At 44.8% G+C, this 12031-nt stretch overlaps 1 protein-coding gene across 4 annotated transcripts in view; it reads right to left on the reverse strand.

Moving 5' to 3' along the window:
- Positions 1–12031, reverse strand: part of Tmem260 (transmembrane protein 260) — a 74247-nt gene that overhangs the window by 2470 nt on the left and 59746 nt on the right. The window contains exons 13-16 of one of the 4 annotated variants that reach the window (XR_003376738.1): positions 10718–10906; positions 8919–8972; positions 6577–6667; positions 3013–3877 (exon numbers count right to left, since the gene is read on the reverse strand). Coding sequence is in view for 3 of the 4 variants with exons in the window: in XM_026778095.1 (XP_026633896.1) it covers positions 3623–3877; positions 6577–6667; positions 8919–8972; positions 10718–10906 (589 nt within the window). In the remaining variant the exon portion in view is untranslated. Of the gene's footprint in view, positions 1–2935; positions 3878–6576; positions 6668–8918; positions 8973–10717; positions 10907–12031 lie in introns of those variants that run through there. The other 3 variants (XM_005371322.3, XM_026778095.1, XM_026778096.1) reach the window with 3 other exon arrangements.

Raw genomic sequence — 12031 nt, forward strand, 5'->3', positions numbered from 1 at the left:
GGTCTGTCTGCAATCTCTTAAGGGTCTGTCTGTCTGCAATCTCTTAGGGGCTGTCTGTAATCTCTTAGGAGTCTGTCTGCAATCATCTCTTAGGGGTCTGTCTGTCTGCAACCATTTCTTAGGGGTCTGTCTGTCTGCAATCTCTTAGGGTCTGTCTGTTTGTAATCTCTTAGGGGTCTGTCTGTCTTTAATCTCTTATGGTGTGTCTGTTTGTAATGTCTTAGGGGTCTGTCTGCAATTATTTTCTTCACCTAGTCACAGAACTTGAGTAGCTCAAAATCTTATCACCTATGATAGTGCATTTGTGAAATTTTTATCAAAAATAAAACAAAAGGGTTCGCTGTAATCGGATTCATTTTTTTAACCTTTGAAATTGAAGTTTTTTTCCTGAATATTAAAAAGTACTCATTTCAACTGGTGATGGATATTAATGGGAAGTATGATTAAGGAGTCACAATGTCTGACTTTTAATATGTAAATTTAAAAATCTACTCTTCATATCCTAATCTGATGACATCGAGTTATCAGCTGAGTAAAATAATCTGACCTCCCCAAACTGGCTTTAACTAAATCTCTTAGTGGCTAAACACATAGCTTCATCAAAGACTCTGAAAATATGAACAGTTACATTTACAAATTCTATAGTAAGCTTTCAAAATAACACATTAGTAATAAATTTTATTGTGGTTATATTTTGAGTAACAGAATACACACACACACACACACACACACTTTTAAAGGTCCTTTTAAGAAATAAGAGGAAGTAAAGCACCAGGAAGACACACTTGGTGCTTTGCTAGCTAACACGGAAGCCACAGTGCTCTGTCTTGGGCCCTCTAGTGAGGGCTAACCTCAGGGCCAGGCAGCAGGGTACCGCAGTATGTGGAGAGACAGACAGTTCTGCCCGTTCCCACTTGCTCCTCAGGCTAAACTCCAGGCAGAAGTTGGCTTTGTGGGGTTCCTGTCGATCTGCCAACCTACGGCACTCCAGGGACACTGTGAGGGGGACGCTGGCCAAATCCTGCATGAGAAGTCACCGCCTTCACACCCTCCTCTGTCAGGGTTGGACCAAAGGAGCCCTGTATCTAATTTTATAATGCTAGGCTCTAGCCAAGGAAAGGAAAAGCAGCAAGGACAGGAGCGTCGGCTTCCCTCATGAGAGGGAGCGCTTGGCAGCAGCTGACCTGGGAATGGCAGGCCAACCAAGTTAACCAACCTTAAATCTTAGCTCCACTTGCTACTTTTTCATTCCCCAATGGTTTGAAGAAATTTAAACGGTTGTGACTTTATATGTCACAGGCTTTGTCAAAGAGAGTGGTCTAAAGTCACTGTGCACAGACACCAAATGACCCACAGGCCACCTGCGAAGTGCACTCAGAAGCTGACTCAGAAGCTGACGTGGCTACAGGCTGTCACATGTTTAAAAGGCAGGTGCTCTCCAGAGGCCTTCATTGCCATTGTAAGGACCCTGGTAGAAACCGTTCCTTAGTGAGGCTCTGAAAACACTGTACACACGTGTGGACTCAGGACAGTCACACCTGCAGCCGACATTTAGAAACAAACTCTGTGACCACACATGCTCAAACAATCTCTTCTGAACCAACGAAGACTTTCTTAAGAAATGTTTGAATTTTATTGTCACCTTCTCCCCGAGAAGTGGAACACACAATCTTGCACACTTTCTTTTGAATGGCTAGACTTAGACAATTTATCGACACTTCCTTCAGCCCCCACACCACACTGAGCTCCAGCGGGTCTTTGTTTTAAGGTGAACCAGGTTTCTGGCTCTTCCCTGTGGAGAAGTTACTTTCAAGTCAGTGAAAGTTCTTGGCCCATGATTAAAAGTCTTTGCCAATTAGTACTCGACAACTTCAATTCGGTTTCTTCTGGTTCGAGATGAGCCTAATAAGGCTGTGATGAAAGGGCAAAAGGCACCGAGAGCCAAAAGCGGATTAATGAGCTCCTCGATGTATTTGTCTTCCTAACAGCTGAACTGTTACAACTATTGACACTCTTCAAAAGGTTCCGCTCTGAACCCTGTCCAGGCACTGCAGGCTCCAATGGACATCTTCAAACCCAGAGAATGGAGGAGCAAGAGCTTCCCCTGTGTGATGCCAAAACCAACAAAGGCCCATGGATCAGGTAATGAAACTTCAGCTTTTCCCCCTTTGAGATTTATTTACTGGCAGCTGACAAGGGGCAAATTCAGCTCGAATTGTGCAGTCAAGGCCCTGTCAAGCTTTCAGAGGCACCCTTGTCTTGAAGCACCTTCAGGACTGGCATTTCACTCAAAAGCCCTCGGCACTGGTCCTTAACAGCTTATGACATCACAAAGGACACTCCAGACAGATGCCTACATGGCATCCTGCAGCATTTTAAAAGAGAATTAGTGGTTTTAATTATGGTCGTAGTATGAAAGGGAACCATGCAAGCTCCACGGGAGACCTTTGATCAGCCCCTTTTGCTAGTACAATGCCACGGAACTGTGACTATTCCTGGTAAGGGGCCTTTTCTTGCTGAATGACTCACCAGTGATCTTTGAATGCAGACAAGCTTCTAGCCCTCCCTCTTCATTAGTGAGCATTTCTATACAGGGCCTATATAGTGCCTGGAGTCTCGGAGCGCACAATCGGGGAAGAATCCCTACGGATGCTGGCCTCCTCTTAGGAAGTGCTGAAGGACTCCGAGTGACTTTATTCATTAAAACAGGTTGCTATTAATTAACTGTCATAATAAAATAAAGAACTATTATTATTTGCATTTCTTACTAGGTTCCCTTTAGCAAGATGTATAAAAGATGCCTGTAACAGAAATGAATTTACGGAGCGACTTCCCCGCCCCCACTCTTGCCCACACCCTTTGTGCATCTGGGCAGCTAGCTACCTCCTAATTATTGGGTAGATCTGGGAATCCAAATACAAGGAAAACATAAATATGAAATTAATTAAGGACATGTTAAGTGCCTTTTAATTTGCCTGTTTCGACAGCGGACAGAAGCAAACATGAAATCACCTTTCCTTTTCAGTGAAATTTGCCTGTTTCGACAGCAGACAGAAGCAAACATGAAATCATCTTTCCTTTTCAGTGAAGGCCGAATGAAGACGATAAAACTCAAAGTTTAAAAAATCACGTACTTGGTTTAAAGTACAAAGTTTCTGACTAACAATCACAGTTAACTGAAGCAAAAGGAATTCTAATGAGGTGTAACAAGAATTGGTTTCAGAGACCATCTCACTTTCAGGAACTGGAAAATGCCTTGGGTCTGGAATGCGTATTTTAAGACTATCTTTTTGAATGAATCCCAATAATCACAGACCTCAGGGTCAAACGTCTTAGGTCTGTGGAGACAGTTCCTTCATGTCTAGAACCTACCACGGTCCTTGGATGTTTCTGTTCATTAGTGCAGATGTTTCTGAACGCTTCTCAAGGAAATGCTAATTTGGCATGAGATAAACACACTTTTGCATAAGGCATACATTGTAGCCATGAACTTATTTCTGCTGTTCCAGGAGATAACTGAAATTTCTACTCTTCTGATACACTTTCTTTACTGGAAGGAAAAGCGTTTGCTCTTTGGCACCTCTGGAAACAGAACGTGAGCAGGGCAGCCACCATCGCCGGCTCAGACCGTCTTTCTATTTCTTAGACTTCGCAGTTCTCGTCTTAGGTGCTTGAGAGCAGCGATGATGTCTGCTCGCTGGGGGTCAGTCTGTGCTTTCTGAGTGTAGAGACGGAAATGTCTGATGGTTTCAGACAGCAGGACTTCAGGGTCTGTGGTTGTCCCTGGAAGGCGCAGCATCCGCTCACAGGCGATGGCGTAGTTCTTGTGCCAATTCACTGGGTGTTCCTCTTGCAAGTATACGATCTCCTTATAAAGCTGAAAGACAGCAAGTGTTGGGATTCCATTGTTATCCTGGTAGATTTTCTTGTTTCAAAACCAGAAAACAGAGGAATTAATAACACAAGGAAAAAAAAATCCAAGCAATCTACAGTAGAATCTAATCATTGCCAGGCCATGCAGAAAATACAGGATGCTCCGTAATTACAACAGTAGCAGGAGGCAAACGTGCTTCAGCTAAAACTGCTTCTGGGGCTTTGGATGCTGCAGGACCCCAAGACACACTGTGTCAGGACAAAGCGCTCTTCCTCCAGAAAGATGTTCTGGGAAAGGATTTACTTCTAACAGGAGGAAAGCTATTTACTCAACAGGCCGAGCGGCTAAACCTCTAAATTTAGCTGCTGGAAAAAAAAAAAAAATCTGTCTTTAATAGACAGTGTAGAAAAAGAACTTGGCAGAATTAAACTTCTGTTTCACATTATTAATGTGGATTTTTCTCTACATGGAACAACAGCAGTCTTAGCAACAATCCAGTGCAAACAATTCTATTGTTATCAAGTGTACAGAATCAAGATCCCCAACAAGGGCAATGACGAAAATCTCCACACTTCCTTACAATTTTCTTCTTCATAGCCCAAATCCTGCCCACAGAAACTCAGAATTTTGATTTCCCGACTACAGATATAGTATTAACTGGATGCAAGTGGAATCAAAACATCCATCCATTTATTTATTGATTGATTGAGTGTGTGTGTGTGTGCGCATGTGCGCCATAGTGCGCACGTGGAGTTCAGAGGACAACTCCTGGGAGCTGGCTCTCTCCTTCCGCTATGTAGGTTCTGGGATCAAACTCAGGTCCTCAGGTTTGTTAGCCGTTACCTGCTGAGCCATCTTCCCAGCTGCGCAGAATCTTGATAATGAATTTCCCAGAGGGAATGCATGAACACCTAATGAATGAGCCGGGGTGGAGACTAGTTGGCACAGCGGAACATGGCGCTTCCTTCTTTAGGAACTTCACCGCCATGGTAGCACTGGTGACTTAGGGGTACCCCCAGTAGGATGAGGACAGACCAGACAGTGCTTTTGAATAGGGTTGTGTTCACAGTATCTTGTAATTGACATGGACCAATTACACCATCTTTTCCCATCTCCTCCAAAGTAGCCAAGTGAATGCCCACTGTAAGACAGCATCCTTCTCAGGCCTGTGGCTGTCCCTTGGAGACTTGGAAACCCCATCTGTCCTCCAGCTCCTCTCAGCACTGCTTCCCTTTCACACGGGTGACTCACAGCTGACATTTATGTCGGAGTGAGCTTAAGCCCTGACCCTCTTAGCTGCCAGACAGAACTCTACAAGCTGCCTTCCAAAATCAACTCCCTGGCTGTTCTTGAGTGGGGTGCCCTGGAGGACTCTGCCTTTGCCCCGGGGCCACCTCCTTATGGACCAGCCTCCCTCCCATCACTTTCTAGCGCTACCATCTATTTGGCTAGCTCATCTTGATGTTCCAGCATCTCTTCCCAGCACTCGGGCTCAGCTCCCTGGGTCTCATAGCACGTCTGTCAGCACACATGAGACGATCCGAGACTGTGGAGTGGACCATGCTCAACATCCTTTCTGTAGCCTGCGACCTTTGTGACAGCAGAGATAAGACCGTATCTAACACAATATATGATATTGAGCAGGTGTTCAATAAAGGCTTGGAGTGAAGAATGAACAAAAGTGAGTTAATATTTAAAACTTAGGAGCAAAATAAGTCATGCCAATCGAATGCCATGCTACTTTAACTCAGCAGCAAGAAAGGTGCTGGCTGAGTAGAACCCTAGCAGTCCAGAGAGATGGACTTGGGTGCTCAGGTATGCAGAGTCTGAGCTCTGCGCACAGATCGTTACCAGGATCTGTTTCTATACAGCAAACTGGCTATGTCTGTCGTGTTAGAAGAGACCAGTGCTAAGTCATAGGAAACCAGAGTCTCGTCACCACAGTGCACACAAGCCTCTCTCCATGCTTCTCCTGAGGAGAGCGGAGCTGTGTCTTTGGAAGGTGCTGGGCTTCCCAAGGCCAGTCAGAAGACAGACTCTTTCTGTGGCTCTTCTCTGTCCTCTGCCGGCCATGGCCCATGGTTTCTGGAGCAGAGAGGGTGACAGCGCAGAATTTGTCTTAGTAAAGTCTTTCTGTTAGTGTCCTCCAGCTTCAACGCAGAGCCACAGACCCTGGCTGGAAACAACACAGGCTGCCCCGAGGGAAGAAGCTGAGACATCGGCAGGGCTGCACTCCTGCACCCTGCAGAATTTGCTCTTTCCCTTGCCAGTTTCCAGAACCTTTGCACCTACACAGTTCACAGCTCCTTCTTCCATTCCCTGGCCAGGGATACCATGCCTGAATCTCCCTCTCTCTGGCTTACCCTATATAAGGCCCCCATGATCATACTGGGCCCAACTGGTTAACCCAGGATAAACAATCTCAAGTCCTTTAACTCAGCCATCGCTACAGACTGCCTTCTGCCACAGAAGGTAGTGGATAGGCAGTGTGGGGTAGGATTCTGTTTACCGTTATTCTGATTACCATGGCCCTTTACCTTAAACATTGCTTATGACACAATTGGATATTTCCCCCATATGTGCTACGTTATAATGCTCAAGATAAGATGGACACCAGAGAATCAAACTACACATCCTATCTCCACTCTGGTCACTTCTGCCCCCACCCCCAGCAGATGCGCTTCACCAAGACTGCGACATACTTTATATGCATGAGTGTAGAGTTGTGCTTTCACGTCTGGAGGCACCGTGGCGGTCTCTGCCAGGTTAAAGATGAAGAACGGCGTCTTCATCCTAGGGATGGGAGGAAGAACGCTCGTTAGAATCACAGCACGCACGAAACCCTTTCTGTGTGTTCTTCATTCTCCCGTGTGCGTGGAAATTAACTCGGAACCAGCAGCAACCCAAGGCCCTCACTCACTCAACACAAAGCTCCTCAAAGCCCCCCAAGGCTCAGCGCTCGCTCTCAACACTGAAGATGTTGGGGGAATGTTCCCCACAGATGTGTGCCACTGTTCTGGAGGAGGAGCCAGGGATGGGGAATGGCTGGGTTTGTCAGTGCGTCCCTAAAGGTGCCAATCACAATCGCTTGCGCCATGTGCAACCACTTCTTCCAAAGTGGCTGGATTCTCCGAGCACACAAACATCCCAATTGTGTTTAGCACACCAATTAAAGCAATACCTGCTTGAATAATGACCTGCTTTCTTCTTCTACGCGGCCGTCTCCCAGCTTTCCCACATTCGGTCACAATGAACAACTGTGCAGTGTATCTTTATCAGGTTTGCAATGCGAGTACTGACCCGGGACTAGACTGAAAACTTCAGGCTGTTTTCTAACTTTCTCAAAAACATGCTGGCACAAGTTATAGTCCAGCTATTTTGTAAGGATTAAATTGGAGTTGTAGTTCTTTACTTAAAAATCATTTTTATTCGATTTGTTTTAAACTTACTTTATGTGTATGTGGGCACAGGGCTACACGTGCTACAGTATGGAGGTCAAAGGATAGCTTGCAGGAGTCAGTTCGCTCTTTCTACCACACAGATGGTGAGGATCAAACTCACGTTGGTACATCTTTACCTGCTGAGCTGTCCTGCTGGCCCAAGGAGCTATATTTTTTTATAATTCTTTTTTAAAATTTATTTATTTTTTAATTTTATATGTATTTGTGTTTTGCCTCCATGTATGTCTGGCTGAAGGTGTCAGGACCCTTAAAACTGGAGTCATAAACAGAGATGAGCTGTCAGATGGGAGCTGGAAATTGACCCCAGGGTCCTCTGGAAGAGCTGTCAGTGCTCTAAACCTCTGAGTCATCTCTCCAGTCCCATCTAATACTTATTAAATCTTTAAACACAAATGATTTATACCATAACTCAATTCTCAGAACATAATCTCTGGAATAGACTGGGCACCAAGATATTTTTGCAGAAGGATGAACTCCATATGCATGAGGGGCACCTCTCTGTATTGCTTAGGAACTTTTGTACTAATGTTTTGGACCAAGTCTACTAGTGTTATTTTACTTTAAGTTTTACATGTATATGTTCTGTGTCTGTGCGAGCCTGCATGCCCTATGTCCAATGTGGCCATCAGAGGACAATTACAGACGTCGGTTCTCTTTCCAGCCTGCGGTTCCCAGGATCGAGGTCAGGTCACCAGGCTCAGCAACAAGCGCCTTTACCTGCTGAGTCATTTTGCAGGCCCTTGTTGGTTATTAAAAAATGACAAAGAGAAGCAGTAGCACTAAGAAGCGATCTGTATGAATCAGTGCGACCCTCTCTCTGAACAACAGGGAAGGATAGCACCTTTACTGTCACAGTAAGGACTGTTATCTTTTCACGAAGTCTCCCCAGCGGGCTGCACTCTGTGAGAACAGGAACTGTGGCAGGAACTGTGCCGTATGCGTGTGCAGTTCCGGGCCTGGCCTCTGCTCAGTGTTAACTGATGCTCTCATCAACTGGCACGGCAAAAACGGAGACGTGGCTTGACCGCTCAGCCCCACCTGGTCTCTCCTCCTTCCAATGGCTTAGCTGGAGCACAAGTATTGGAGGGAGGGGCGCCGCAGGCTATATTGAGCTTTGGATTCCATCACTGTCATTAAGTGCCCCAGGGAAATCCGTCCACCTCATTCTTTTATAAACTGGAGATTACAGCGCTTCATGGGTTATGAGACGAGATTATGCACACATAACAATAATAATGTCTTGAACAAAATAGTTGTCCATAAGTTATTTTTATTTCCACTTGTCCATGTTCCCAGAATGAAAATTGTCATGGGCTATTTCTTTGATATATTAAAAACAGCTGACAGGGGCTGGAGAAATGGCTCAGAGGTTAAGAACACTGCTCTTCCAGAGGTCCTGAGTTCAGTTCCCAGCAACCACAGGGTAGTTCACAACCATCTATAATGAGATACAGTGCCCTCTTCTGGTATGCAGGCATACATGCAGGCAGAATACTGTATAGATAATAAATAAATCTTTTGTTTTTTTTTTTTTTTTAAAAAAAACAAAACAGCCAACAACTACTAAAATGTAGATCAGTTACCTTGCTTGCCACATCTCCTCATTGGCCACGGATTCCCATGAAGATGGATCAAATCTGTAGTTATAAGAAAAACAGCATCCTTTCATCAGCTACATTACAAACACATAATGTTTGCTTTACAATCTTATAAGGCCATGGAAACAGGCTGGCTTCTGATGTATTGACAGTGACCACACCAAAGGTTTTGCATTGTAGCAGGCATGCCTACTAATTCTTAATCCTGCCTCAAGGGAGCAGAGGAAGGGGGAAGAGGCTGTAGGCATTGGGCAGCTGCTCCTGAGATGTGAGGTGACAAAGTGAGACACAGGCCACACTAAGACACAGCCAAGAGCAAGTGTGAAGAGAAGCTTCACTAAACCCTGCTGGGCTGCTTGAAGAATTCTGGCCAAACAACCATTAGCCAGAATTTTATATTTAAAAAATTGTAACAAAAATATATTTAAAATTATATGTAGTTGTTTAAATATAATGGAGCTAAAGAATGATATGCACATGTATTCTTCATCAGCTATCTGAAGAAAGTGTAATTTTCACCATGTACATCAGGATGGTCTTGAACTCACAACCCTTCTGACTGTCTCCCGAATGCAGGATCTGAGGCATGCACCACCATAGCCAGAAAACTGCTATTTGCCAACATTTCTTATGAACAACAATGTGCTGTTGGCTCGCTGTGTCTCAAAAATCTCATAGCTCCCGCTGATATGATCTTTTTTCTTGCGCCTGAATTAAACAATAGGATATCTGATGTTAAATAATCTATTAATCTAAATATATTTTTATTTAATTGTATGTGCGTGGGTGGTGGATGCACATGAGCATAGGTGGCTGTGGGGGTCAGAAGCCGACCTTGGATCCCTGGAGCTGGAGTCACAGGTTGCTATGGAGTCACCACATGTGGGTGCTGGGAACTAAAGCTGAGCCTTCTGCAAGGGCAGGAGACACTGTTAACCAATAACCCATTTCTCTAACTCAATAACACATAATAATAATAATAATAATAATAATAATAATAATAATAATAATACAAATAAAACAGATAATGGGGCAGTTTGTCTAGAGGGACTTATTTTCCATAGGTAAGGGTAAACTTTATGTAGAGATGCTCGGGAAGAGATGAACAACGCCCTAGGCAGGACAACAAGGTTGATGACAACCACGGGAAAGGTTCTCAGATTCAGCCTTCCTTACAGAAACTGACTGCTTATCTTCCTACTTTTGTCATGGGGACTGAACACTCCACCCTACCCACGTGCTCGGAAAGGGCCGTGTTCCCGAGGGCTAGACATGTCTGCACTCCTGCAGGAGTATGGCAAGTTCACACATGTGGAAACCGTCCAGTAATGGGGGTCCTCCTCTGCCTTACTGCAGCTCATGAGTCCCTTCTGCTCACAGCATAAGAAAACATAGGATGCTGGACCATGCAGTGTCATGGCCTGAAAGCAGAAGGTGCCCTGCACCAAACTCTTAGAGACCCCACTCGCCCACAGCCTCCCTTCCCTCTGATGCCCTAGACAGGAGAAGAAATCATCTCTTTCTGTTGATGTTTTATGATCTTTTGTGGGTGGAAAATGATATTAATAAAGAAACTAAACAAAAAATTAAAAGGCATCTCAAGAAAGAAGTATGGTAGGACAGGCCTGTGACCCCAGCACTGGGGGCTGAGGCAGGATGACCCTGAGTTTGAGGCCAGCCTCCAGAGTAAGAACTTGCCTCAAAAACCCAAAAAACAAAAAGGTATCTCCAAATGTAGCCTTTTTTTTCAGACATACAAAACTGCTATATGTTAAAAACCACACCTGCGCTCATACCCTCCGTATTCCTCCGTCCAATTATAGATACTTCTTGTGCGCTTAATCCACTCCTCTGGGTTGAATGCAATCCTTGAAGGAACTAACTTGTCACAGGAACCCCAAGGCCAAAGTGAATAAGCCCTTTTCCAGGTTGGGTCACCTTCATGAATTCCTATGCAAACAAATGTTTCTTTTCTGTTCAAAAGAGAAGAGCAAAGAATTCTAAATGTTCCATTTCTTTAGTCCACAGAAGGTCATTTTGGATTCCATAAGCCTTAGTTATTTATTTGTGAACATGTTGTTCTACTGAAATCTTTCCCAAGTACAGTGCATGAAACTTATTTACTGTGAAATAAAACAAAACGGAAAACTGTAGGAAGGAACAAGCAGAAACAGATGAGAACTCTTCCTGCCTCTGATTCTAAAACAGCGACCTTATCACCTGGAACACTGGTAGGGCATCCTGTCACGTGCAATGCTTTCGTTGATATCCCTTCTCATTTTACAGGGAGAGCTAAGTCTCCATGTTCCTTGCGAGTCCACTTCCTATTTTCAGGGAGAACTAAGTCTCCCTGTTCCCTGCAAGTCCACGGTCCTGTACTATCTCCTTTGTCATCTCTGTGCTGACTGTTAGCACTTGCACGTCTCCCTGAGAAGCCTGGCAGCATCCCGTACAGGTGCTCTGTCCCTGCATTAACTTTGAATGCTACACAGCATGAGGTTAACACATAATAAATACTGGCTGGAATTAAATTAATCAGATGTGGTAACTGTTAGGAATCTTACCGCCTACAAAAGTTAGAAACGGAAGTGGCTAAAACAGTAGTTTTCTTCCTACTTGTGGTTAAGTAGAAAGGGTGTGAGAAGTTATTTGAAAGAAAGTGACTTTGATAACTTTGAAAGAAGGCAATTTGCCAGCCTGGATTTCATATTTCCCCCCTCACGCATATTGCCTCCATGATTTGGGAACTTATGTAACTCCTGGTGTCATCTCATCTGCCTGGTCCGCCTGGTCCGAGGGCTGGTGAAAGCTGTCTGAAGCTCAGCCTCGGTGAGAGCCGTCACTCTGGGGAAGATGTGCTCCAGCTGTATTCAGCCAGGCTCTGGGAGGAACCCAGGAGCAGCCATCTGAGGCCCTGATGAGGAAATGTCCAGAAGGTCCTGGAAAGAACCCAGAATCAAGGACCCACCAAACCAGCAGGTGCCTATCCTCACTCTCCTCCCAGCACTGAAACCAGAGGGACAAAGAGAGATCCCAGTCTCCCTGAGGTTGGAAGGTAGGTGTGTGTGTGTGTGTGTGTGTGTGTGTGTGTGTGTGTA

Source organism: Microtus ochrogaster, unplaced genomic scaffold (assembly GCF_000317375.1).
Source record: "Microtus ochrogaster isolate Prairie Vole_2 unplaced genomic scaffold, MicOch1.0 UNK105, whole genome shotgun sequence".
NCBI classification, from domain to species: Eukaryota; Metazoa; Chordata; class Mammalia; order Rodentia; family Cricetidae; genus Microtus; species Microtus ochrogaster.